We start from the raw sequence: 27639 nt of genomic DNA, 5'->3' as shown, positions 1-27639 counted from the left end.
AATAGAACAATTATAATTTATAGTATTGATTTTTTTTTAATTTTAAAATGATACATTATTAAAAGTTTAAAAATATTCATATCAGTATATACTATAAAATTATCTTAACTTTGTAAATAGTAAATACATATAAAAAGAATTGAAAATCATATTTTGAATATAGAATTACTATTTTAATTTAATAAATTTATATTTAAATATAAATATAAATCGATAACATTGTTAAAAAAAGTCACAAATTTCATATGCATACAAGTATTACATCATTTAATAAAATTTTTATTTATTTGAATTTAATAATTTCTTTTATTAAAATTTGATGTTTGCTCTTAGAAAAATAATTATAAAAATTTTAATTTAAAAATGCGTTATAAGTTAATTTAATGAAATATTTTATAGTAAATTGAATAATTATTTATACGTTTTTTACTGTAATTATTTTAATTAAAAATAATAATATATTAATGTCAGTATTTTTTATTCTATTAGCATTTTTTTAATTTTTTTTATAAAAAGAATATTTTAATTATTAATTTATTATTTATAAATAATTTATTAGTATTAATATATTTTTTAATGTTATTTTTAAAGTTTTTTTTCTATATCATAAAAAAATATGAAATTATGTAAAATATTATATACTCAACTTAACTTAACTAAACTTTTATCCCAAAAATTTGGGATCGGTTATATGGATTCACTTTCTCTACTCTAAACGATTTTGGGTTAAATCCTCAGAAATGTGTAATGCTTATAGGTTATGTTGTACTACTCTCCTCCAAGTCAATTTAGGTCTACCTATTTTTTTTCTTTCTATCCTCTAACCTAATGTGCTCTACTTGTCTAACTGGAGCCTCCGTATGTCTACACTTCACATGACCAAACTACCTCAATCTCCCTTCTCTCAACTTATCCTCAATTGGCACCACTCCTACCTTTTTTCTAATACTCTCATTACGGACTTTATCTAGTCTAGTATGGCCATTCATCCACCTTAACATTCTCATCTCTGCAACTCTTATTTTAGACGCATACGACTCTTTCAGTGTCCAACATTCACTACCATATAATATGGCCAGTCGTATGGTTGTACGGTAAAATTTTCCTTTCAACTTATTGGGAATCTTGCGATCACATAGAACTCCCGTGGCACGTCTCCACTTCAACCATCCGGCTTTAATCTTATGACTAACATCCTCCTCACATTCCCCATTTACTTGAAGGATTGAGCCAAGATATTTAAAGTGATTATTTTGGGACAGTATCATTCCATCCAAACTAACTCTTTCCCTATCACTAGTTTGGCCTTCACTGAACTTGCAATGCATGTATTCTGTCTTCGTTTTACTTAACTTAAAGCCCTTTGACTCTAAAATACTTCTCCAAAGTTCTAGCTTTCTATTAACTCCTTCTCGCGTCTCGTCTATCAGAACAATATGATCCGCAAACATCATGCACCAAGTAATACTCTCTTGTATATGTTTCTTCAATTCATCTAAAATTAATGTAAAAAGATAAGGGCTTATAGTTGATTTTTGTGTAATCCAATTGAGATTGGAAAATCTCTTGTGTCCTTTTTCACTGTGCGCACAATAGTAATTGCTCATTCATACATATCTTTCAACACTTGTATGTATCTAATATATACCCTCTTTTATTCTAACACACTCTATAAGACATTTATTGGAACACTATCATAAGACTTCTCCAAATCAATAAAAATTATGTGTAGATCTTTCTTCACATCTTTATATTTCTCCATCAAGCTTCTAATGAGAAAAATCGCTTCCATAGTATTGAAAAAAGTTTGAATATTTTACGTTAATTATATATATATTTTATAAAAATTATAAAATTATAAAAACTAATTAGTCTCGATAAACTCAACACTTATAAATTAATAAAATAATAAATAATTAAATTTATATATTTATAAAACACTTATAATTATAAAATTATATTTAATAATAAATTTTTATTATAAATTTTACCTTTATAGTTTCTTATTTTTATTAATATACTTTTATTTTTATTAACTTAATTTAAAAATGATAATTATAGATACCATGTAAATATCACAAAAAAAAATATTATATTATTATGATAATAGTTAATATATTATAATAATATTATATTATATAAAAAATTAATAAAAAAATATAAAAATATTAAATTATAAATAAATATAACACATATAGAAAATATGTAATGCACGTTAAAAAAAATTAATACTTTTAAAATAATTCAAACACCAAGTTAAGGTTGATTAATGGCAGAGTTAAATAATTGAATCCCTTGGACGATCAAACATATACTCGCTTTCTAATGACATACGTAGTCTAGAGAAGTTCAATTTAAGAGATAAATCATCTCCGACGTGGTTTCACATGCCATGAAATCATCATTTTTATTGTAAAAAATACCCTTTCAGCAACCATCGTGACAGCCCCTATCCTTTCCTAGCAAGCTTTCCAAGAACCATTTTTCAGGATTCGGCAGGCTCATAAAAAAAATGAGGATAGAGAGAAGCGTACAAGAAATCCCTTGCTTGATAGGGCTTGAGGTTAGAAATCCAAGACGAAATCTCGACGCATAAAACCAAATGGTATATCTGCCATCTGCAGCAATGAAAGCAAGTATCCTGTGCCTTTTGGATCTGGAATTCTTTCATTACGTTGGAAAAGCTGTAGTAGTTGACTTCATGCATGCTTTCACCGTGAAGACCTCTTTATATCCTAGCCCTCAGGGCCCAGGGGTAGAATTTCTGGCCGGAGATATTTGTTAAAATCCAATGGCGATTCCTTGCACCAGATCTTTCATGGTATTCAAATGGTTTATTGACGAGCTGGGACTAGAAAACAAGCCGAGTCTCCCTGCTTGAAGCCGCGCCATATGAGCAAGAATAATACTCCATCTGCTGAGAATGTGAAAATCAAACCACTCACGAGTGAAATACTTGGGTACGCCTACTGCAACCTTCAAATCAAGGAATAATAAAAAAATATCCACAACTTATACACGGAAGAGAAAACATTATCAAGTTCCCAAAGGGAATTCTGTTCCTCATGACATTCAATTCAATTATATTGCCACCTTAATCATTGAAGATGCTATGGCGAGGAAACTTCAAATCATTGAAGACACTTGAGTATGCATACAGCAACCTTCAAATCAAGTAATTTTAATTTAATTTAATATTTTTAAAGAATTTTATTTATTTTCATTAATTAGACAATTTCAATGTCAGACTAAAAAAGTAATTTTTTTTATATTTTTAATAACAAAAATTAATTTTTAAAATATTTATCTATTAAAAATTTTTAAATATTTTTTAAGAAATTAAAACTTATGAATAAAAAATAAGGAATATATATATATATATAGAGTAGAACATAAAAAATCTACAGTATATAAATAATAGAATCAAAGAAACTAGTTTAAAAAAAAATACAATCCAATTTTATTTAGGTCTAACAAACTAAAGACAAAAAAAAAAAGAAAAAGAAAAAGAAAATAGAAACAAATCTTAATTAGAAAGGTATTATTAAATGAGATGCATCACAACAATATGGCCTTCCTATGGCATCATTGCATGCCCATTATGCTCATGAGATTTGCATAACATCTGACCAGAAAAATAAAATATAGTTATGGCAATAAAAGTTTTTCTTTTTTCTCCAATATTTCAGGAAATTCATGTATCATTTCCATTACAATGAAGAGCCTCTCAAGTATGGATCATCCCTATATTTTGAGTACAATGGAAGATCAAGGGCTCTCTCTGCAATTCTTCCGTCGCCGTGAATCTTCGCTATCAAGCTCTCAAGTGATGTGAAATTAGCCTGTTATGTTCAGATGTGAAATTAGCCTGTTATGTTCAAAGCTCAAACATTGGCACGAATAGAATTGCAATAATGGGTTGAGACAAAGAGGAAAGATAGCTGGAAAAATACTAATCAGCATCGTTGATACCTCAGGTCGAATATAGCCAACTATAACAAGACGCAATTCCTCACCATAGAAATCTTCATCAAATTCATGAAGCAGCCATGGCTCCTATAATAATAACCAGAATTAGAAGATGGCAAAAATACATGCATAAGCCACCATTTGAGTTGATTTTACACTCACTATAGTCTTTTCTGCGTTGTTAAAATATGGGTTCCAACCAATACTCATGACCATTTTATACACACCGCGGGTCGATAGTCCAGACCAACCAAAATACACGCCAGAGGAGTGTTCTGAAAGCAACATTGAATAACCTTCTGTGGATATATTAGCTGAAACAAATAACAACTCATTAGAAGATGAGAAAGAAAACCGGAAGTACATACTATTTTGGTTGAGTAGAAGATGAACAGAAAACAGAATAGGAAATACGTCCTCATACTCTCAAATTCCATTACAAGCTCAACTGCTCAAGGTGATATCAAGAGCAAAGCTGATTGCCACAAAGAAAGTGACACTTTTACCAAAGGTGTAGAAATGATGAATTCTCAATACCAGTGGGGATCCCGAGGACCTTTGAGCCACGACCAAATCCCTTAATTACAGGACCGCCAATATGCCAAGGTTCCACTGGCAAGGTACCCTCAATCCCTGCAATCAGAAATAAATTTTTTGTTAAAAACTGAGGTGAAACCATGAAAGTAAACTTGTTTTCAAAGTGAAAGAATGACCAAGGTACTGAGGTGAAATTAAATTTGTTATCTAACTGAAACAATAATCAAGGTCTTTGATGTTTACAATCTTCAAATGCAGGTAGGCCCCACTTTTCAGTTCGCAAATCAAGTAGAGAGTTTATCACTTCATCTGCTGATGTATAAAGATGAGATTGTTTTGGAAGTGATGGTACAGCAACCACTTCCATTCCAGCAGCCTTACCACCCATAACACCTGGCCTGGCACATCCAAAACCTTCAAATATGGTTAAACAGAACTCCATCATAGCATATGAACGTTTTAGTACTTATCAGTTGTAAAAATAAATTATGTGGAGTGGACCCAGGAAGAAATGCTAGTAGGAAGTCTAAATCAAGCAATTTTCACAAATATTTCAGCAGACAATCATTCCACTGCAGGTATTTAAAAAAGAAAAAAAAAAATCAGCCAACTTAAACTTTTTGCAAGGTAATAGAGTGAATAATAGGGTATATAAGGTTCTAAGAAGAGTGGCAATAAAAATTGTCTCAACATCTGGAAGCAAGAATACATAAAAATTTCAACAAACAGCAAATTGAATGTCAAATAAAAGTAGAAAACATTGGTATCATTTGAGGTTATCAGGCCATAGAAACTTAGAAAGAGCCAACTTATTTCTTCTATGCAGATTCTACATAGAAGTTGGCTCTTTATTGATTACTGAAATCAGCATAAATTAGGAGGCTGTCGCTCAGAAAGAAAGTATGTTTCCTCATGAGAAATAGTAAGGACAAGTGAATAGAAGAAAACTTCTATAACAATTGAATTATTTTTCAAACTTACAAAGAATCCTCAATGACCAGGCAACTGGAGGGTTCGACATTCAGCCTTTTAGCTGCTTCCAAAAATCTTAGACAGCAAACTCCCAAAGTTAAATTCAAGAACATAACAATTTTTCAGAGTCAAACAAAAGACATTCAAGAGAAGAAAAGACAGAATTGTACACATATCTTATCTTACATTTCAGGAGATGGTTTCCCAGTTCTTACTTCATCGCCACCAATAATGACAGAGAAGGATTCCTGCCAGCCTATAACGAAAAATGAGCAAACAAGTTCAAATAGGACAGACACAATCAACTTAACTTTGAACAATTCCAAACATTATAATATTCAGACGATAGAAATAAAAGTTATCAACTAATTAAATTGTGCAAAGAACTAACCCTGGTGATATGAAATTTTGGATTTTATGCTTGCCTTTGGAGAGTTTGAAGCCAATGCCACAGGTACATTATTACCACTTAAATGTTTAATTAACCGATTGGCACCTGGAAGTGCTTTAATTTTGCACAACCTACAATTATGTTAAAAGAAAAGGTTTTTTCATTACTTCGACCACATAGAGTGAATGCTTAAACACATAGGAAAGAAAATTGATTCTTAATGAAAAGGATCAAAGTAATAGCATCATGATTCAACACAAGATCCTGGATCCATAGGGAGAACACTTAATAGAAGTAGTAAGTTTAAAGAAATTTAGATTACTGATCAGAGAACACAGGAGTGATTTCTGCAATAAATTCTTCTGTTGCACAAGGAAGCCCGTATTCTTCCACTATAGCAGCAGCAGCTTCCAAAGGGGTCTTTCCTACTATTTTACTAGCTTCTCTTCCATCCCACTGTTTCCCATACTTGACCAAAAAACCCTTTAAAACATCAGATACTAATCCATCTGCCAGGAAAGTGAAGATAAACTATGTCAAGAAACAAAAGGGAAAATGGCACTGAATCAAAAGGGAGGAAGAAAGCAGATAACTAGTCATTCATGAAGAAACTAAAGATAATATTAGATGACACAGGACATATGCGTACAAACATATGTACTATTAAATACTATAAACATATGTAAGTGTCTGAAAGAGAAGAGAATAAAAATAATGGTATCATAACAAGTATAGGGAAAGTGAATTCAGCTTAAGAGCACAAGCTGACCTGTATTGAGAAGGGTACCATCTAAATCAAGTATGACGGCAGACACAATCTTCTTGAAAGGGTTTGCCATTGACATTTTAGAAATCATGCATAAACCGCGCCCAAAGATTATACTCTGATTTTAAGAATGCATCTGAAACATTATAAAGAATGAGCTGATCAGTAATCTAAAACCCAGTAAAAGATTAAACCAAAGCCCCATCCTACCGATTTGGATTCAATAAGAGCTGACTTCATCATCTACAGGGGATCAATTTTGAACACGGGGTTTTGTGGACCATATTGTTTACCTGGTATTCTACTAAAGATATATCCAAAAGCAGAGTCCTTTATCAAACACCATATGCTCAAAACGACAATAGGAGAATACCCAAGTTCTGTTACAAAACATAGACATAAAAGAAGCAAGAGAATTTTCGTTAGAGAAAGAGAACTCACAAACTGTAGCTGGCGACTGGGCGTGAAATGAGTGAAGGGAGAGAAAGGAGCTTGTATCAATCGCTAAGCTGTGCCAAAACTTGTCTGTTTCTGAAAAGCCGTTTCTTGAAGGAAGACTGAGAAATCGAGAAGCAAAAAATGGGCTTTTTCCGCTTTGCTCGGATACCAATTGTACCTATTCCATTGTGGAATCTCTCTCGCTTTCTCTCTGTAAGAAGGATTGTGAATTGTGGAATCTCACTTTGTCCACAACCGTGAATACTAAATACTAAATACAGAAGCTTACCACCAGGCTAATCTTCTTCTCTCTTTCTTTCACCGACAAAATTGGTGCAGAAAGAGAGCTAATTTTAGGAGCGAATGATTTTTGGCTGAAATTTAATTATTTAAATAAGAGAAAATTCGATTTTTGATTAATAACCTATGAAAAATCGAACCATTTATTTTAAATTAAATATAAATCATATCATCAAGATTGATTGACCCCTGCAGCTAATTAAATATTATTTTTGTTTAGAGTACAATAAAAAAAAATTAATTATTTAATAATTAATTTTATTTAATATTATTTTTTTTTTAAAAATTTTTTTTATATATAAAAAAATTTTATATCGAATCTAAATATATATATAGCTATAATTATATTATAAAAAAAAAATTTTTTTTTTTTGCAAAAAAAAATAAAAAATTAATATAAAAAAAAAAAAATATATATATATTTTTATTTTTTTTAAAAAAAAAAAATTTTTTTTTTTTTTTTTTAAAAAAAAAAAAAAAAAAAAAAAAAATATAAATAAATATATATATTATTATTTATTTTTTATTTTTTTTTTTTTTTTTTTTTGATTTTTTATTCCAGGCTTCGCATATTCCATTTCTTATGCGGTGATGCTCGCAAGTCACAAAAGGCAAGGCAACATGGTGATGGTTGAGGTGAGCACTCATTCACTTTATACCGAATATTCAAATTAAATTATCTAAATTTATAATATTAGTTTTATTTATTTGTTCCCAAAAAAAAGAATATATTAATTTTATTTATTTAAAAATTTAATTTGAATTCCTTTTAATTTTAATAATATGTTTAATTCAATTTAATTTTTAAAAAATAAAAATAAAAATAACAAAATAAAATTGCGTGTTGAATTTTTTTTCATTATTTATCACCACAATTATGCAAAGTGAGAAATTTTTTTTAAATAGGCTGTGTAAAAGAAAAAGCTTATGAGCTTGATGCTACACTTAAGTCCAACGTTTATTTATATAGTATTCATTTGGAATAAATGGATGCTATTGACCAAAATTGGACAGTTTCCATTCAAGCACTCAGAGTCAGATCTCTGGTTTCATATTTGCATAACATCACTTGGGAATGGGAAACAAAACCACAGCATGAGGAGAAGATCTTGGGACACTCAGTAATTTTTGAGCAACTTTAAGCAGCCTGTCTGTTTTATTTGGAGCATGGAAAGGATAATCATTAAATATGGCCATCTTCTCCAACACTTTTGCATTCCTAAGTAGAAACTCAACAAAGGCAAGTGCATATTTATTCTCAAATAAATGTTCTTCATGGCTGAAAATCTCGATGGTCTTGAGATTCAACAAGAGACAATTGAAAATCTTGTTTTGTGATGTCCAGTAACTCTCTCCAATATCATAGCAGTTGGTGAAGTTCTCATCAAAATTGAACTGCAAAAATTAATTTCTCGAAAAATATGAACAACTCGCATCTTCGTCCAATTCATCCGAAGAAGATTATTGATAGAAGCCAACAAAGATTTGGGTTTAAAAAGTAAGCATACCTGTAAACTTCTGCCATAGGATATTTTTATAACTAATTTTTCAAGCTCAGGTGAATTGTGAAGCAGATTTGCTACTCCAGGGAAGACCCAATTTTTAAAGTAGCGAAAATTTAGAACTAAGCACTTGCGAGTTGATAATGGAGAAGCCATGGCTTTAACCTCCAATATTGATAGAACCTTCACACATCAAGAAAAGAATTCAGAAAAAACGAACCATGGAAATCTAGTTCAAAGTATTAGTAGGATGTGCATATGAGATTCAAATGCATAAATAGTGAAATTCTCGTACCTCAGTACACCAAGTCCCTATTTTAAGCTGCTTAGCATGCTGAATCTTTTCAAGAAGTTCCTTGACTACATTTCGATATTTCTGATAGAAATCATTGCTGACTCTCTCGTAATTGTCTAGCTGAAAATCCAGGACAGCACTGACCAAAGATGACACATTCATCAGTTTACACTTCGTCTTTCCCCAACTTCCCAAAATCTTCAATTTCTCAAGGTGAGGACTGAAAATTTCAAGAGCAGAATCATCCTGTCCACCCGTGAGATCCAAAATATGATATATTACCAGCTTTTTCATGCGTTTTGATGCTATGTCAAGCCGATGAATCCCATGGCAGTATTTTAATTTCAACGATTCCAGCAAAGGACTACCAGATAAAATATTCTTCATCACCTCATCAGTAAACTTGGCATGCCCTATGTGCAAAACCTTAAGCGATCTCCAATCCACTCTCCCTTCAGGCAAGAAATCGCAAAACTCAGTCTTCAGTTCCTGTAGAGAGTTATTACTGTAGAAGAATTTTGGCAACAAGTAAGCATCAGAATCACTAAAGATAACATGATAATCTTCAAATGAACAAAATTCCAAGGTTAGCTCCTCCGGGTCACGTCTCATAACAAAAAGAATCCATGATTCTATTTGAGAATTCAAACTATAATAATGTGAAGAATCGAGCTGGAGATGGAATTTCCTGATCTTGGATGAGGAGTAAAGACTCAAGGTTTTGACTATAAATTCACCGTAGCTTTCATAGAACTGGGGATTGTGCTCCTCACAGTATCGGAAGATGAGATTGGGAACGTGAGTCCATAGATGTTGCCATCGTTTTGATAAAACACAAGTTTGGATTGCATCTTTGGTTGATGGCAAAAAGGAAAGGATGTGGTGAATGAGAGAATCGGGTAAAGGGCTAAAGCGATCTTCTTCATCAGCAGATTTGAATTTTTGGCTTCTTTGTTCAGTAAATTGGCTGAATGGCTGATCAGCTCCTCGACCATGGCTGTCTAGTGGAGAGAGATTGCTAAATTGCTCCTCCATCATCTCAATTCTGAAAACAGGAATTGAAAACTGAAAACTTGCTATGACTTATGAAATCCATGGATGCTTCCAAGCTGTAAACTTCAATGCTGTCAAGAATAAGGGCGACAAACAGCTTCAGACTATGCCAACTTTTGTTTTACTATTATGGCCAGAAATAGATGTTTTTATTAATTATTTTGGCATAGTTGCGAGTGATTTGTTTGTCTGTTTCTCTTTATCTTGCTTCTTCCTGTTGATCACTACCTTGCAAATAGCAATCAAGTCTCTTTCCCTCTTTCTCTCTCTGTCTTTATCAACACCTTTCTTAAAAGGAAAAAAAAATTATGCAAGATGAAAGTCTTACTAAGAAGAACAGAAGAATTACACTGCTAAACAATTAAGGGTGCATCTAATATAAGCTCGAACTTATTTGAGAATAAACTTAACAATCATCAGATTAAATATTTATATTAAAATGTGTGTATAATTAATTAAAGTGTATATATAGAGTATACGAATCTATATGCAAATATTTACTCTAACTAGCTCATTCTTATATGAACAAGTTATGATTGCATCTTTGGTTGATGGCAAAAAGGGAAGGATACGGTGGATGAGAAAATCAGGCAAAGTGCTAAAGTGATCTTCGATATCAGCACATTTGAATTTGTGGCTTCTTTGTTCAGTAAATTGGCTGACTGGCTGATCAGCTCCTAGACCATGGCTGTCTAGGGGATAGGGATTGCTAATTTGCTCCTCCACCATGTTCAGTTGTAAAAACAGTGAAAACTTGTGCTATGACTGATGAACTCCATGGATGCTCCCAAGCTGTAAAATTCATTCGGATGCTTTCAAGAGCAAGGGCGGCAAACCATCATTTCTGACAGGATGTCAGCTTTAAACTATGCCAACTTTTGTTTTATTGAGCCTGAAATTGATGTTTTATCAATGATTTCTTTTTCTCTATTTCTATCTTGTCTTGCTTCTTGTTGGATATGCATCTATTTGCTTTTATAAAATACACACACAAATATATATAACAACTATTAAAAATCTCATAAAATCAAAACAATTACTAACAAATCAAAATAAAAATTATCTTCAACTATTCTTTTTTGCAACAACTTAGCATATTTTTTTCAACAGCAAATAGATACATGTCCAACTTCTTACGGTTGATCACTAAAAAATTATGCAAGATGAGAAGTGTTACTAATAAGAACAGAAGAATGATTTCAAGTGATAGAGTTTGCATAACAAATATCAGTTTTTTATTTTTTTTATTTAAAAACAAAAGCCAAGCTTAAAAAGTCTGTCTGTTTTTTCTTCTTGGGTCGGCAGCAGCCCTTGCAATTGTGAGTCAGTTGTAATTTTCTGGAAGGATCAATAATTTGAGCCTCATTAGTTTAGGTTTGAAAGGTATGCTTCGTCGTTTCAATTTTTCATCCTTTCCCATCCTTCAAAGGCTTGAGATTTGGGACAACTCCTTACATGATAACAAAGCGAGTTTGAGAAGTGCAGTATCATACTTTTCACTCATTGAAGGCAAAGGATGTATATGTAAAGTAAGTTATACAGCATATTCTATAATCATGGCTAATTGTACAACAGATCCATGATTATCATGGCTATTTATACAACAGATCCATGATTATCATGGCTAATCAAATGTTAGTCGTACAATTTTGAAAACTCTCGAAATTAGAGATAAGTCCGTTGCTAGGATCATGCCTTCATACATGGAACTCTGCCATTGCATATCTGTAAGCTCTCTAAAATTACCTACTTGGATTTGTTGGGTTTGTCTAGTAATCATTTTACATGTTTTATGTACATCACCTATAATTTAATTCTTTTGAAATTTTGTTTTATTACTTAAAAGCTAAATTTAAAAAATATAGGCGATCAATTTTTCAATTAAGTTAGGCCAATAAAAAAAATTTCAAATTATTAAAATATGAATTTATTAAATTTTTTATATAATTAGACTAATAAAAAAAATAAACCTTTTAAAATTTTATTAAGAATATACCCAAATTTCAAGTACTCTTAATTAAAAATTAAAATTTTAGAGAGACTATGACTTTATTTCAACTTCAATGTTAGATGGCTATGACCTAGGTGTTTTTTTTTTTTTGTTGGAAAAAAAATTGAAGACATTAAGGAGCCAGAATCAAAGATAATACATTGAATTGCTCATAAGGAATAAAATATCCCTAAAAGTTAAAAAAGTTATCAGATAAGTTGCTTGATTGAAAGAACGCTTAACAAAAACAAGGATACAAAACTTATCATTCCAAACATATTAAAACATGGGCTCATATTGCATATTCAATATAATATAATTATCATTTCAAACAGATTAAAAAGCAAAGACACAAACATGACTTAAAAAACACAACTTATTTTTAAAGAAAAGAGTACCACAAAAGACTAAAACAATATTTGTAGACAGCACTTTAGTAATTAATATTATTTTTACTAAACCACCGAATACCAAATTTGGAATAACCTTAATAAGCACCACCACATGCGGCGATGACGATAGAAGATGATGGAGGAGAATTACCATCATTGTCATCTTTGCACTGAATCCCAATGTATCAATCATGTTAGACCGCCATTGTTTACCAATCATGCCTAAAACTCTCAAACAACAGTATCTTTGGGGTCATTCTTCCTGAGCATGGAAATGCTACTAGATTACATGAAATTGATTTCTCCTCAAATCATATGCAAGGGGAAATTCCTAAGGAATTAGGGAATTTGAAATTGTTATTTTGCGGCCTTCTTAACAATACAAACTTTCAGGTGCCATTACTTCAGAAAGCAAGATGCTATCTAATCTGGCTTACCTTCATTTAGCGGAAAATAATCTGAGTGGTATGATCCCTGAAAAAACTTGGAAAGTTTTCAAGTTTATTGCTTTCGAATTTGAGTCACAATAATTTAACAGAAAATATTCCCTTTGAGATAGGAAGTTCACATTTTCTTGAAAATCTTGATCTAAGTTGCAATTTTTTGAAGGAGAGGATACCACAAACAACTTGGGCAATTGCAATCAAAACAAGTTCTTTTGAATTTTTCTTTTTTCTGTTTTTTATAAAGAACTATATATTTACTGGACTTATGTCATCAGTTTTTTCTGAAACAAAACCACAGCATGAGGAGAACGCCTTGGGATACTTAACAATTTTGAGGCCACAAAGAGAACATCTCGTCCAAGACGCGAACCATATAAAACCATCTTCTCCAGCACACTTGCATTCTTGAGCAGAAACCCCAGAAATGTAAACACACGTTCAAGGCTACAACCTCTTTCTCTTTTCATGAGTTTGGATATCTTAACAGTCTTGAGATTCAACAATAAATGGCTGAAAATTATCTTCTGTGACTTCCAATAATTCTCCCCAAAATCATCAGAGTTGGAGAAGTCTGAGTCAGCATAGAACTACAAATAATGATTTCAATAGCATAAGCAAGTACTCAAATGAAACACCAATACATGCATGCAATTTAAAGGCATCTCCAAAATGTAGCTACTGAAGAATGAGTTTGGTTGGCAAATAAAATGATGTATAGTTGTTCAACTTACTTGCTAGTCTCAGAGCAAATTCATTGAGACAAGAATATGAAAACCCCTCCATTTAACTTCTCATAGGCACATCACAATAAATTCAAAATTTATACTTTGATATGAGATTTGATTCTAATCATCATACCTCTTTACATGTGATGTCAGGGCATATATTTATAACCAATTCATGTAGGTTATATGAACAGCAAAGTAGACTTGCTATCCCAGGGATGTACTGGTTACTGAAACTGTCAACATCAAGAATTAAGCATTTGCGACTTAACGATGGAGAAAGCAGAACATTCACCATCCTCGATGTCGATAGAACCTTCATTCATTAATGAAACACGTAAAATAGAAAAAATAACACAAATCCAATATAAAATATTGAGCATTATTATAAAAGAAAGAGACAAGAAAGAGCTGAACAAAATTTCCTATTTGATGAACTTATTAAAAGCAACAAGAAAAGAACACAGATTGTCAAGGAGTCCTGTCAAACATATTCACATGAAATTCAGGGTCTACACTAATAAATTTTACCTCTTTCAGGTCTTTCAAACAAATAATAACTATCATTTAATCAATCAAACACCTCCACATTATCACTAAGTCACCCGGTTAACTCAAGAACTCCTTTGAACTTATTATTGCTTGGGATTTTTCTACATTCCAAACATGGAGCTATTAAGCATCAATCCATTAAAAATGAAACAAAGTAATTAGGATTGGTTCAATTAGTATATCTAAGGATAATTCCAAACAGGGGTCATAGAACCAAAGATTCTACCTCCATCCTAAAAAGGATACGAAAATGAAAATCAATAAAAAATTACCACCTCTATCAATCGTGTTCCACTGAAATAAAACCAATAAGAAGAATAACATCACCACCTCTCTAAATCTCCAGAAGCTTCTTCATTATTGGAGAAAAATTTGGTGTTTTGATCACCCCCATTCAAGAACACTATTGAAGCTTCATTACTGACTTGGAGAATACCAGAAGCAACTAGAAACTTATCACCGCCGTTCAAGAAACTTCAATGAGCTTCAAATTACCGACTTAACTTGTAAGCTGTATCACTTTAGTCACCGCCTAAAAACTACTATAAATATGCGCAAGTGTGTGCTGTGTTTATTTTGTACCAAAAATTTGAAAGAGCGTAAGAGAGAATGTGAGGAACATTTGTGTGGGACTGTGTACACATGAATGTGTGTGAGTGTCCAAGAGAGAGTCTAGTGTGTGTTACTGTGTTGGCGTGAGTGAGAGGAAATTAGTGTGTTGCTGTGAGTGTTCAATGGAATTGTAAAATTACAATTCAGTCCTTCCTAATAAAAGTTTTATTCATATAAGTCCATCTTTTTTCATCCTCCAATTTTCAACAAGTGGTATCAGAGCATAAAGATATCCCAATAAGTGATATCAGAGTCCGACGGTCTGAGATCATTAATCGTGGTATTTATCGAGGTGTTGCTCGAAGTTTTGCTTGTATTAGTGCAGGCAGTCAAGGACCAGTATCAAAGCAAGCGGTCAGGGACCATGAAAATTCAAGTGCTGCAAAAGGAGACTCTGTCGAACACAGCCGGGTTGTGGAATGCATTGGTCTGGGATCAGGTCTTCTAAAAGCCGAGAGTCAGGATCGTATTAATTTGTCAAGGAGTGGCATTATCAGTCATCAATCAGGGATCGAAGGAGATGCGGCTCGTGGACAGTCTGGGACTGTAGAGCTTGTTAGTCAGGACCAAACTTAGTTAATTAATTGGAGAAAATAACCAAGTCAATATGGTGGATATGTCGACTTCGTTAAGCACTCTAGAAAAACTCAATAATAATAATTATAGCACTTGGAGCACTCGTATGTAGTTTTATCTGCTTGGTCAAGATTTGTGGGATGTTAAGATATGTACCATAAATAAATAGGATATGTGTATCTGTAGTGATTGTGTGAATATATTTAGGTGCTAGAATCGTGGCTATAATTGCGTATTTAATTATGATTGTATTTCTTATTTAGTTGTCTTGTACAGATTATAAATTAACACCATTGGCTTGAGAGAATAATCAAGCTCTTCAATCATTCTCAATATTCTTCTTCTATTCTATTTTCACACATAGTATCAGAGCCCTCGGTGGGTCTGATTTGAAATCTGAAACAAAGTCCTTATAGGGAGGAATTTTTCCTCTTTTTCCGGTTACTTTTTGGGAGTCTGCGGCTGTCACAGCCCAGCCTAGTGGATTACCCAGCCCAGGATCGGCCTCTCCACTGACCGTCGGCGAAAGACTCCAGTACACGCACCTTCACACGCTTCTTCCCGTCGACTCGCTGGCCTCAGGCGAACTCAACCACGCTGGTCTCGTCGCCTATTTCTCACCTTTTTGTCACTACCTCTTCATACAGTAGGCTTTTCTGACGTATTTATGAGCAACATTTCAGTGTGCTTCTCTTGCCAACATGTCTAAGATTGAGGAGTCCTCCAATACAGCCTCCAACACAGGTTCTGAGATTCTCACAACCATATCCAACACAGGTTCTGAGATTCTCAAACCCATATTTTCTTCCATTGGTAATTCACCAGCTATTACTACTGTTAAATTAGTAGGAAATCAAAATTATATGTCTTGGGCTGCATCAGTGGGATTATGGTTTATGGGGCAGGGGTATGATGACCACTTGGTTAAAAATGCCATAGATATAGCTTTAACAAATAGAGCTAATTGGACTAAGATTGATGCTCAATTATGTAGTCTCTTGTGGCATTCTCTAGACCCAAAATTACTTAATATTTTTCAGTCTTGTAAAACCTGTTGCAAAGTCTGGACTAAGGCGAAAACTTTATATACAAATGATGTGCAGCGTATTTATAAGGTACTATCAGATATGGTTCATCTGCAGCAAAATTAACAAGATATGTCTAGTTATTTGGGACAGGTAGAATTACTGAAAGATGAATTTAATTCTATCATGCCATGTACTGATAATATTTTTGAGCAATAGCGGGACAGGTTCTTCATGGTGTTGGCATTGATTGGGCTAAGACCTGACCTTGATTTTGTTAGAGATCACATATTAACTGGTCCGGTTATTCCCACTCTAGAGGATGTGTCTGCCAAGCTTCTACGCATCTCACTTAATAAGAATAATTTCTTCGGAATTGAATCTTCAGTTTTAGCTGCACAAAGTGGAAACCAACCGAGACAGGGTACTTATCAGAGAGGCAAGTGTAAAAGACTTCATTGCACTAATTGTGATAAGAGTAATCACACTCGAGACACTTGTTAGGCCATTCATGGTCGACCACCACGCCCCATTCAGTCAAATAATGTGGGCCGATCAACTGCTCATATGGCTCAATCCGGTGAAAATGGTATTCTTCCATTACCTGATGGAAAGGATCAGGTGTCAGATTCTATCCTATTAACTGGAGCCGATTACAAGGAGTATTTGCAACATCAAACAGCCAAACAACAATCTTCTAGCAGTGCTCATTCTGGTAATTCCTTTGCTTGTTTAACACAGTTTTCGCTCACTGGTCCATGGATCCTAGACTCTGGTGCTTCTGATCATATATCTGGTAACAAAAGTCTTTTCTCATCTCTAGTTTCTCCTCCGGTTTTGTCTAAAGTTACTTTGACTAATGGTTCACAAATTTTAGTTAAAGGCATAATAGAAGTAAAAATCTTTCTATCTATTCCTTTAACCACAGTTTTGTTCACTCAAGAATGCCCATTTAATTTAATCTCCATTAGTAAATTGACTAAAAATCTCAATTGTTCTGTCACCTTTACAGCTGACTCTGTTGTTGTGCAGGATCGGAGTACGGGGAAGATGATTGGAGTAGGATGTAAGTCACAAGGGTTGTACCATCCTTCTACTTCAAATTCTCCAGTTGCTCTTGCCTCTACCACTTCCACTGATCTTCTTCACAATCGTCTGGGTCATCCGAATCTTGCCAAGTCGCAAAAATTAGTTCCTAGTCTTTCTAGTTTATCTTCTTTTGAATGTGAGTCCTGTCAACTTGGGAAATAAAGTCATGTTTCTTTTCCCAAGCGAGTCAATAATAGGGTTAAGTCCATATTTGAAATTGTCCATTCAAACATTTGGAGTCCAAGTCGTGTCAGTACAACTTTGAGATTTCATTATTTTGTTACTTTTGTTGATGATTATTCTCATTGCACTTGGTTATTTTTAATAAAGACTCATTCTGAATTATTCTCTATATTTCAAAAATTCTCTACTGAAATACGTAATCACTTTGGTGTTTCTATTGAAATACTTCATAGTGACAATGCAAAAGAATATTTGTCTACTGCCTTTACTCATTTCTTTTCTTCTCAGGGTATTACTCACCAAACTTCATGTGCTTATACCCCTCAACAAAATGGGGTTGCCGAACGAAAGAATCGTCATCTAGTTGAGACTGCCCGCACTTTACTCATTCACCATAATGTTCCTCTTCATTTTTGGGGAGATGCTATTCTTACTGCTTGTTACTTAATTAACCGAATGTCTTCTTCTGTTTTGCAGAATCAGAGTCCTCATTCCATTTTGTTTCCTGACCAAGATGCCCATCAGTTGTCCTTGCGTGTATTTGGTTATATTTTTTTTGTTCATGATCACACTCCTGGCAAAGACAAACTTTAGCCTAAATCAATAAAATGTGTCTTTTTGGGATATTCTAGACTTCAAAAAGGTTACAAATGCTATAATCCACTTACAAATAAATACTTTGTGTTAGCTGATGTAACCTTCTTTGAAACATCTCCCTATTTTTCCTCCAACACTACATTCAAGGTTTTTATTCCCATCGCCTTACCAGCTCCTACTCTTCCTCCACCACCTCTACACGTCTACTTACGTCGTCCTCATCCTCCCACTAACATCATTGATGCTCCTTTGCTTGATACAGGTACAACACCGGCTCCTGGTGACTCTCGCCCTCCTTCATCTTCACCTATTCCAGTCTTGCCTTCAACAGACGATGCTACTCCTCCCATTGCCATTCGAAAAGGTATTCGTTCGTCTCGAAATCCTCATCCTATTTATAATTTTGTGAGTTATCATCATTTGCCTCCTTACTATGCTTTTGTCACCATTTTGTCTAATGTATCTGTACCTAAGACTGTTAGAGAAGCTTTGGAACATCCAAGATGGTGTAATGCAATGGTTGAAGAGATGACTACTCTCCATAACAATGGCACTTGGGATTTGGTGCTACTACCGAAGGGCAAATCTACTGTTGGCTGTCGATGGGTTTATACAGTCAAGGTGGGGCCTGAGGGCCAGATTGATAGCTCGCCTTGTTGCAAAGGGCTATACTCATATCTTTGGCCTCGATTACAGTGATACTTTCTCTCCTGTGGCTAAGATTGCCTCAATTCGCCTTCTGAATATATTTCCTTAGCTACCATCTATCACTGGCCATTTTATCAACTGAATATTAAAAATGCCTTTTTACATGGCAAGCTAGCTGAGGAAGTTTATATGGAGCAACCACCAGGGTTTGTTGCTCAGGGGGAGTCTGGTTTGGTGTGTCGCCTACGGCGTTTTTTGTATGACTTGAAACAATCTCCGAGAGCATGGTTTGGACGGTTCAGTACTGTAGTCCAACAATTTGGAATGTCTCGGAGTGAAGCTAACCATTTAGTATTTTTTCACCATAATGGCCATGATAAGTGCATTTATCTCGTTGTTTATGTTGATGACATTGTTATTACAGGAAATGATCATATTGGGATCTCAAAACTCAAATAACACTTGTCCAGTCATTTTCAGACTAAGGATCTTGGGAAGCTAAAGTATTTCTTGGGGATTGAAGTGGCACAATCCAAGACAGGTATCGCCATTTCTCAAAGGAAATATGCTTTGGATATACTGGCAGAGACGGGCATGTTAGACTGTAGACACGCAGATACTCCTATGGATCCAAATGTCAAACTTGTTCTTGGACAGGGGGAGCCATTGAAGGATCCTAGTAGATATCGGAGATTGGTTGGAAAACTCAATTATCTTACAATCACATGCCCAGACATCTCATTTGCTGTAAGTGTGGTCAGTCAGTTCCTTCAAGCACCGTGTAGTAGTCATTGGGATGCAGTTATTCGGATACTCAGATATATTAAAGGAGCTCCAGGAAAAGGCCTATTAGTTACTCAAATGCAGATTAGGCAGGTTCTTCTTTAGACAGACGGTCTACTTCAAGATATTGCATTATGATTGGAGGTAGTTTGATTTCTTGGAAAAGTAAGAAGCAAGATGTGATTGCTAGGTCAAGTGCAAAAGTAGAATATCGAGCTATGGCTCTGGCAACTTGTGAACTTATATGGTTGAAACAACTTCTCTAAGAGTTAAAGTATGGGGAACTTAAATAAATGCAGCTAATATGTGACAATCAAGCTGCACTTCACATTATCTCTAATTCAATGTTTCATGAGAGAACGAAACATATAGAGGTGGATTGCCATTTCATCAGACAAATGATTGAATCTGGGTGTATTACCACTAGCTTTGTTAGCTCAAATGACCAATTAGCAAATTTCTTGACAAAATCTCTCAGAGGCTCTCGGATTGAATATATTTATAGCAAGCTTGGAGCATATGATCTGTATGCTCCAACTTGAGGGACAGTGTTAAGATATGTACCATAAATAGCTAGGATATGTGTATCTGTAGTGATTGTGTGAATATATTTAGGTGCTAGAATCGTGACAATAATTGTGCATTTAATTAGGATTGTATTTTCTATTTAGTTGTCCTGTACATATTATAAATTGACACCATTGGCTTGAAGGAATAATCAAACTCTTCAATCATTCTCAAATATTTTTTTCCATTTTCTCACATGGAAGATTGTTGGAGGAGCTGAAACGTCATCCCCAACAAATTTCGAAGACCTCAAGAAATGGAAGGTTAGGGCTCGGCTATGTATGCTTTGTCAATTGCAACAGAGGATGAATTGTTGCAATGCATTAAGGATGCAAAGACCCCCAAAGAGACGTGGGACACTCTTGCTGAGTTATTTGCTCGGACGAATGACACAAAGCTGTAACAACTCGAGAATAAGCTGTTATCAATCTCGCAACAAGACATGAAGGTGAGTAAATATTTCACTAAGTTAAATCTTTATGTCAAGAAATTTCAAAATTGGATCCTCAAAATGAAATTATTGAGAATAGAATAAGGAGAATTATAATCCATGGTTTGCACTCTGAGTTCAATGCTCTTATCGCAGCATCCCGTGGATGGGTTAAAGAGCCAAATTTAAATGAGTTAGAAAATATTTTAGCTAATTAGGAGGCTCTAGACAATCAAGTGTCTAAAGTCTAAGTCAAAGAAAATGCGAAAACTCTCTTTAGTAAGAAGAAGAGGAGCAATGAGAAGGATCCAAAAGTTGCGAGATCAAGAACTGGTGGAAGATTAAAACAAGAAGGATAGCAGAGTTGTCATCCAAGAAGAGTTGGCAACAAGGGGGAGCTCACCATCTCCAGCACAACCACAATGAGATAGAGGATATGACAAATCGTCACAATAATAACCAGTGTTATGTGTGTGACAACAGAGGCCATCATGCTTGAGATTGCTGGCATAAAAGAGCAGAATGGAACGTTGTGACAACTTCACAACCTAAAGTTGAAATTGAGGATGAATGGGATTCTCAAGCTACTTGTGCCATTGCAGAGCCAGAAGATGCTGATGAGTCCACTCTTTTAGAAGAGTCTGCGGAATTCAACAGTGTGGAATTTGTAGGGGGGGATTGCACTCACTGCCACAGGAGAAGATTGGTTCAATGAGAATATGGTTACTTCAGGAAGTTATGAAGTGCCATTTGACAGTGAGGAAGAATGGAACATGGAAGCATCCATTGCTACAACGAAGTTAGTTAAAAGTGAAGAAGATTGAGACTTGACAGCATCAAACTTCTTTAAAGAAGTTCTATTGGAAGAAGAAGTCAACTTTGATGAAAGAAGAATTTATTAGTCAAATCTAAATCCAAGTATTGATGAGGTAGCTTCAAGCCTATTCATGGAAGAAGACAAGGGATTCACTTTTGCATTGACATCAATTGAGGAATTTGATCATGCAAAACAGGATGAAGCGTTGAAAGAAGGATTTGAGAGGAAAATGCAAGGAATGCAGTAAAGTCCAAAGTTATTAAAAGAGCTTTCATGGTATAGAAGTAAGAAGAAATTAGAGATGGAGTTGTGAAACAAAAACAGGGACAAGCTGAAATAGAAAAAGTGTAATAGTACAAGAAGAAAAACAAAATCCAAGTTGGGAAGACAAGTTAAAAGCGAAAGATATTGCTAAGAAGTCAAAAAACCATATGAGACGTGGATATTTTGAAATACTGGTCCATGAAAAGAACATAAAAATACATCACAATGTATAATGGCTAACTACATTAAAGTTGAAGACTACTATGATCAAGACGGACGTGGAGTTCCAAAGCATGAGAAAGAAAGTGAAGTTATAGAGAGTCAGTGCTAAGGGAGAGTATTGAAGAATAACATCACCTCCTCTCTACATCTCCAGAAGCTTCTTCATTATTGGAGAAAAATCTGGTGTTTTGATCAACCCCATTCAAGAACACTATTGAAGCTTGGTTACTGACTTGGAGAATACAAGAAGCAACTAGAAACTTATCACCGCCGTTCAAGGAGCTTCGAATTACCGACTTAACTTTTGATCTTTATCACTTTAGTCACCACCTAAAAACTACTATAAATATGTGTAAGTGTGTGCTGTGTTATTTTGTACCAACAATTTGAAGGAGTGTAAGAGAGAATGTGAGGAAGATTATGTGTGACTGTGTACACATGAATGTGTGTGAGTGTCCAAGAGAGAGTCTTGTGTGTATTAGTGTGTTGGTCTGAGTGAGAGGAAATTAGTGTGTTGCTATGAGTGTTCTATGGAATTATAAAATTACAATTCAGTCCTTTCTAATAAAAGTTTTATTGATATAAGTCCATCTTTTTTCATCCTCCGATTTTCAACAAGGGGTATTAGAGCATAAAATTACTCAACAAGTGATATCAGAGCATAAAGATATAACAGTTTCAAGTTCTACCTCGCAAATGCCACTAATTAGCAAAACAGACAAGGAACATTGGATATTATAATTACACTAGCACAAAAAAGAAAATGAAAGAAAGAAAGCAAGAAAATCAATTACAACAATTTTGCCTTTGCAAATAGATATATAGTGATCACAAGGATTCTAACCGTAAAAATTAAAGAGAATATTACCTGAATGCACCAACTTCCTAGTTTTAGTTCCCTTGCATGATGAACGTTGTCAAGACACTCCTCGACAATATTTCGACTCTTCTCTAAGAAATCATTCCTCTTTTCATGAAGACCTCTTTCTACCTCAAAATCTAGGGTAGCCCTGATCAAAGATGACATATTCATCAACCTACACTTCTTCTTAAACCAAAAACCCATAATTTCCAAAACCTGAAGGTGAGGACCTGCAATTTCAACCACAGTATCATCCTCTTTAACATAAGCAACAGCTTCATGCATCACTAACTTCTTCAAATGAGAATTCAAAGAAAGATCAAGCCTATGAATTCGATTGCAAGAGAGCAATTTCAAGGATTGAAGTACAGGAGTTCCATCTAGAATATTTTGCATCACTTCATCAGTTAAAGTATCATGCCCGATACTCAAATCCTTGAGTGATGACCATGATACTCTCCCATCAGGCACGAACTGACAAAAATCGGCCTTCAAATTACGCAACCATGAATTGTGGTAAAAGAATTGGGGCAACGAGTAACCATAACATTTGGCGATATCGAAGCCGCGTATGCTATTGTTGAGGGAAAATTCCAATGTAAGATCCTCCACGTCCCTTCCCACAGCGAACTGGACCCACGAATCCATTCGAGGACCCAAGTCAATCAAATCTGCGGAAAATTGGATGCAGAATTTCTTGATCTTGGAGGAAGAATAAGTCTTCAGGGTTTTATCAATCAATCTAGCTTCTCGTTCACTGTATTCTTTGAGGTCGTAGTAAAAGATTAATGGAACGAATTTGAGAGGAAAAGTGATGTTTGGAACATAGGTCCAAAGAAGACGCCATCTTTTTGATAAAACAGAAGTTCTCACAGCTTGAAGTGTTGATGGCAAGAAGGAAAGGATGTGACAGATAATTTCATCAGGTAAGCTACTAATGCGATCTTCTTTTGTGTTACTTGTAGGTTGCTTTGTCGCAGCGTTTTTCTTCTTTGCTCCGACCATGGCTTGGCTGCTCTGTAAATGAAAGAGCCGTTTGAATTGAACGCTTATTCCTTTTCTGTTGCGTAGGAAGTTAAAAGTTGGAAACTTGCAATGGCAGCAAATAAGATGGGCCGGGCCTGTAGGTTGAAGCCGAAAGTCCTTAAGTTATTCTACTCAAAATCTATCGAATATAATGCATATTTGCATTTTTGTTAAATTTTTATTTTTCAAAAATAAAAATCATATAAGAAGAATAACAATAAATTAACCTAATATTTAATGAATTTAGCCACCAAATTATTAAATTTTTTTTTCGTTTTTAAAATAAATAATGGGATGTATTTTAAATTTAGAAATTAATTATGTACGTATATTAAAAATTTATTTGATATTATTATTAAAAAATAATATTTTAAATATATTAAACATAAATTATTAAAACTTAATTTTAAGTTAATTTTGATATAATTTAGTGACACAAATTCTTTAATAACTCAATAATTTATTAAATTATGTTTTTAATACTTAAATAATATTTAAAAAAAAAGCAATTAAAACAAGTTCTTTTGATATTTTTTTTTTCTTTTTTCTGTTTTACATAAGAGAACTATATATTTACTGGACTTGAGACATCAGTTGGGAAACAAAACCTCAGCATGAGGAGAACACCTTGGGAGACTTAACAATTGGAAGGCCATATAGATAACATCTAGATTACAGCACCAATATCCAACATGCGAACGATATATAATCATCTTCTCCAGCACACTTGCATTCTTGAGCAGAAACCCCAGAAATGCAAACGCACGTTCACAGCTACAACCACTTTCTGTTTCCATAAGTCTGGATATCTTGACAGTCTTGAGATGCAACCACAAATGCCCTAAAATTATCTTCAGTGACTTCCAATATTTCTCCCCAAAATCATCAGAATTGGATAAGTCTGAGACAGCATAGAACTACAGATAATGATTTTATTAGGATAAGTAATTATTCAAAAGAAACACCAATACATGCATGCAATTTAAAGGCATCTCCACAATGTAGCAACTAAAGAATGAGTTTGGGTGGTGACTCAAATGATGTATGCTCGTTCAACTTGTTAGTCTCAGAGTAAATTCATTAGAAGAGAATATGAAAGCCCCTCCATTTAACTTCTCATAGGCACACCACAATAAATTCAAAATGTATACTTTGATACGAGATTTGATTCTAATCATCATACCTCTTTACATGTGATGTCAGGGCACATATTTATAACCAATTCATTTAGGTTATATGAACAGCAAAGTAGATTTGCTATCCCAGGGATGTACTGGTTACTGAAACTGTCAACATCAAGAATTAAGCATTTGCGACTGAACGATGGAGAAAGCAGAAAATTTACCATCCTCAATGTTGATAGAACCTTCAAGCAAACAACGAAACAAGCAAAATAAACAAAATAACACAAATCCAATATCAAAAATGGAGCATTATTATCAGAGAAAGAGACAAGATAGAGCTGAACAAAATTTCCTATTTGATGAACATATTAAAAGCAACAAGAAAAGAACACAGATCATCAAGGAGTCCTGTCAAACATAGTCACACGAAACTCAGGGTCTACGCTAATAAATTTTAGCTCTTTCAGGTCTCTCAATCAAATAATAACTACTATATTAATCAATCAAACACATCCACAATATCACTAAATCACCTGGTTAACTCAAGAACTCATTTGAACTTATTATTGACATTCTTGGGATTGTTTTTATATCCAAGGATAATTCCAAACAGGGGTCATAGATTCAAAGATTCTACCTCCATCCTAAAAAGAAAAGGAAAATGAAAATCAATAAAATATTACCACCCCTACCACTCATGTCCCACTGAAATAAAGCCAACCCTCCATGTTTCAAGTTTTACCTCGCAAACTGCTGCTAATTGACAAAACAGACAAGAAACATTGGATATTATGCTTACACTAGCACAAAAAAGAAAATGAAAGAAAGAAAGAAAAAGCAAATCAATTACAACAATTTCGTCTTTGCCAATAAGAACAATAGTAAGCAAAAGGATTCTAACCGTATAAATTAAAGGGAATATTACCTGAATGCACCAACTTCCTAGTTTTAGTTCCCTAGCATGATCAACATTGCGAAGATACTCCTCGACAATATTTCGACTCTTCTCTAAGAAATCATTCCTCCTTACATGAAGACTTTTTCCTACCTCAAAATCTAGGGTAGCCTTGATCAAAGATGACATATTCATCAACTTACACTTCTTCATAAACCAAAAACCCATAATTACCAAACTCTTAAGGTGAGGACCTGCAATTTCAAGCACAGTATCATCGTCATTAACGTAAGGAGCAGCTTGATGTATCACTACTAACTCCTTCAAATGAGAATTCAAAGAAAGATCAAGCCTATGAATTCCATTGCAAGTGACCAATTTCAAGGATTCAAGTACAGGAGTTCCATCTAGAATATTTTGCATCACTTCATCAGTCAAAATAGCATGCCCTATACTCAAATCCTTCAGTGATGACCATAAGACTCTCCCATCAGGCTCAAACTCACAAAAATCAGTCTTCAAATTACGCAACCAAGAATTTTGGTAAAAGAATTGGGGCAACCAGTAACCTGTTAATCCTTTGATATCCAACCTGCGTATTGTTTTGTCGAAAGAAAATTCCAAAGTAAGATCCTCCACGTCCCTTTCCACGGCGAAACGGACCCAAGAATCCATTCGTGGACCCAAGCCAATCAAATCTGCGGAAAATTGGATGCAGAATTTCTTGATCTTGGAGGCAGAATAAGGCTTCAAAGTATTATCAATCAATACGGCGGCTCGTTGACGGTATTCTTTGAGGTCGTAGTAAAAGACTAATGGGACGAATTTGAAAGGGAAAGTGATGTTTGGAACGTGCGTCCAAAGACGACGCCATCTTTTTGATAAAACGGAAGTTCTCATAGCTTGTAGTGTTGATGGCAAGAAGGAAAGAATGTGACAAAGAAGTTCATCAGGTAAGCTGCTAATGCGGTCTTCTTCTGTGTTACTTGCAGTGTCTTTCTTCTTTGCTTCGACCATGGCTAAGCTGCTCTGCAGATGAAAGAGTCGTTTGAATTGAAGCCTTCTTCCACCTCCATTGCGCAGGAAGGAAAGTTAAAACTTGGAAACTTGCAATGGCATTGGCACCAAACAAGATGGGCCAGGCCTGTAGGTTGGAGCCGCAAGTCCATAAGTTATTCTACCCAAAATTTACCTAATATAATACATTTTTTGCATTTTAGTTAAATTTTTATTTTTAAAAAATATAAATCATATAAGAATATCAATAAGTCAACCTAATATTTAATGAATTTTTCCACAAAATTATTCATTCTTTTTTGCATTATTATATTTTTTTTACATTTTTAAAATAAATAACAGGATGTAATTTAAGTTTTGAAGTTAATTATCTAAGCATATTAAAAATTTATTTTAAGTTAAGTTTATATATTTTAAACATAAAAATTCTTAAATAACTAAATAATTTTATTAAATTATTTTTTAATAATATTTAAAATAATTTTAAAAAAAATCAAGCCATAATTTGCACTTTCAACTTGATGATGGGTTCATAAACTATAATCATAAAATCATCATGCAAAATAGGAAGATT

General features: G+C 34.0%; 4 protein-coding genes across 8 annotated transcripts; all 4 read right to left on the bottom strand.

Moving 5' to 3' along the window:
- Positions 1 to 3626: 3626 nt before the first annotated feature.
- Positions 3627 to 7467, bottom strand: LOC110650394 (bifunctional riboflavin kinase/FMN phosphatase). Of its 3 annotated transcripts, XM_058130344.1 has the most exons (12): positions 7077 to 7465; positions 6846 to 6939; positions 6639 to 6771; positions 6192 to 6378; positions 5870 to 6000; positions 5665 to 5734; positions 5488 to 5553; positions 4750 to 4904; positions 4507 to 4602; positions 4132 to 4283; positions 3973 to 4056; positions 3627 to 3842 (listed from the first exon to the last, which is right to left on the bottom strand). In XM_058130344.1, exons 3-12 carry the CDS (start codon positions 6724 to 6726, stop codon positions 3711 to 3713), a joined length of 1161 nt encoding a protein of 386 aa, XP_057986327.1. In that variant the 5' UTR covers positions 6727 to 6771; positions 6846 to 6939; positions 7077 to 7465; the 3' UTR covers positions 3627 to 3710. The 3 variants fall into 3 exon arrangements, with proteins under 3 accessions (XP_057986327.1, XP_021661039.2, XP_021661042.2); XM_021805347.2 differs by lacking the exon at positions 6846 to 6939 and having other exon boundaries at positions 7077 to 7462; XM_021805350.2 differs by lacking the exons at positions 5488 to 5553; positions 6846 to 6939 and having other exon boundaries at positions 7077 to 7467.
- A 902-nt stretch (positions 7468 to 8369) lies between these two features.
- On the bottom strand, positions 8370 to 10444 carry LOC110650393 (putative F-box/LRR-repeat protein At3g18150). Its single transcript, XM_021805346.2, has 3 exons — positions 9171 to 10444; positions 8882 to 9058; positions 8370 to 8768 (listed from the first exon to the last, which is right to left on the bottom strand). Exons 1-3 carry the CDS (start codon positions 10206 to 10208, stop codon positions 8439 to 8441), a joined length of 1545 nt encoding a protein of 514 aa, XP_021661038.2. The 5' UTR covers positions 10209 to 10444; the 3' UTR covers positions 8370 to 8438.
- A 2642-nt stretch (positions 10445 to 13086) lies between these two features.
- On the bottom strand, positions 13087 to 24008 carry LOC110650390 (F-box/LRR-repeat protein 25). Of its 2 annotated transcripts, XM_021805339.2 has the most exons (3): positions 23010 to 24008; positions 13910 to 14092; positions 13087 to 13638 (listed from the first exon to the last, which is right to left on the bottom strand). In XM_021805339.2, the coding sequence occupies exons 1-3, from the start codon at positions 24006 to 24008 to the stop codon at positions 13315 to 13317; spliced, it is 1506 nt and encodes a 501-aa protein (XP_021661031.2). In that variant the 3' UTR covers positions 13087 to 13314. The 2 variants fall into 2 exon arrangements, with proteins under 2 accessions (XP_021661031.2, XP_021661034.2); XM_021805342.2 differs by lacking the exon at positions 13910 to 14092.
- On the bottom strand, positions 24002 to 27209 carry LOC131168822 (F-box protein At5g03100-like). Of its 2 annotated transcripts, XM_021805340.2 has the most exons (4): positions 26079 to 27206; positions 25213 to 25395; positions 24638 to 24946; positions 24002 to 24124 (listed from the first exon to the last, which is right to left on the bottom strand). In XM_021805340.2, the coding sequence occupies exons 1-4, from the start codon at positions 27063 to 27065 to the stop codon at positions 24053 to 24055; spliced, it is 1551 nt and encodes a 516-aa protein (XP_021661032.2). In that variant the 5' UTR covers positions 27066 to 27206; the 3' UTR covers positions 24002 to 24052. The 2 variants fall into 2 exon arrangements, with proteins under 2 accessions (XP_021661032.2, XP_021661035.2); XM_021805343.2 differs by lacking the exon at positions 25213 to 25395 and having other exon boundaries at positions 26079 to 27209.
- Between the last annotated feature and the right edge of the window lie 430 nt (positions 27210 to 27639).

Source organism: Hevea brasiliensis, chromosome 11 (genome assembly GCF_030052815.1).
Source record: "Hevea brasiliensis isolate MT/VB/25A 57/8 chromosome 11, ASM3005281v1, whole genome shotgun sequence".
Taxonomy (NCBI): Eukaryota; Viridiplantae; Streptophyta; class Magnoliopsida; order Malpighiales; family Euphorbiaceae; genus Hevea; species Hevea brasiliensis.
Note: the sequence above shows the minus strand (reverse complement) of the source record. Positions and strands in the feature narration are given on the sequence as shown.

Bases quoted from the DNA above. Each gene is read 5' to 3' on its own strand.
- LOC110650394 (XM_058130344.1), bottom strand. From the start codon at position 6,726: ATGATTTCTAAAATGTCAATGGCAAACCCTTTCAAGAAGATTGTGTCT. The intron at 5,735-5,869 runs GTTAGTTCTTTG...TTTTCGTTATAG, and splicing joins CAAAATTTCATATCACCAGG to GCTGGCAGGAATCCTTCTCT. The intron at 4,057-4,131 runs GTGAGTGTAAAA...TTATTATTATAG, and splicing joins ACAACGCAGAAAAGACTATA to GAGCCATGGCTGCTTCATGA.
- LOC110650393 (XM_021805346.2), bottom strand. From the start codon at position 10,208: ATGATGGAGGAGCAATTTAGCAATCTCTCTCCACTAGACAGCCATGGT. The intron at 9,059-9,170 runs GTACGAGAATTT...TGATGTGTGAAG, and splicing joins TAGGGACTTGGTGTACTGAG to GTTCTATCAATATTGGAGGT. The intron at 8,769-8,881 runs GTATGCTTACTT...TAATTTTTGCAG, and splicing joins CCTATGGCAGAAGTTTACAG to TTCAATTTTGATGAGAACTT.
- LOC131168822 (XM_021805340.2), bottom strand. From the start codon at position 27,065: ATGGTCGAAGCAAAGAAGAAAGACACTGCAAGTAACACAGAAGAAGAC. The intron at 25,396-26,078 runs GTAATATTCCCT...GTTTGCTTGAAG, and splicing joins TAGGAAGTTGGTGCATTCAG to GTTCTATCAACATTGAGGAT. The intron at 24,947-25,212 runs GTATGATGATTA...CATTATCTGTAG, and splicing joins CTGACATCACATGTAAAGAG to TTCTATGCTGTCTCAGACTT.
- LOC110650390 (XM_021805339.2), bottom strand. From the start codon at position 24,008: ATGGTCGGAGCAAAGAAGAAAAACGCTGCGACAAAGCAACCTACAAGT. The intron at 14,093-23,009 runs GTAATATTCTCT...TAATGAATGAAG, and splicing joins TAGGAAGTTGGTGCATTCAG to GTTCTATCGACATCGAGGAT. The intron at 13,639-13,909 runs GTATGATGATTA...CATTATTTGTAG, and splicing joins CTGACATCACATGTAAAGAG to TTCTATGCTGACTCAGACTT.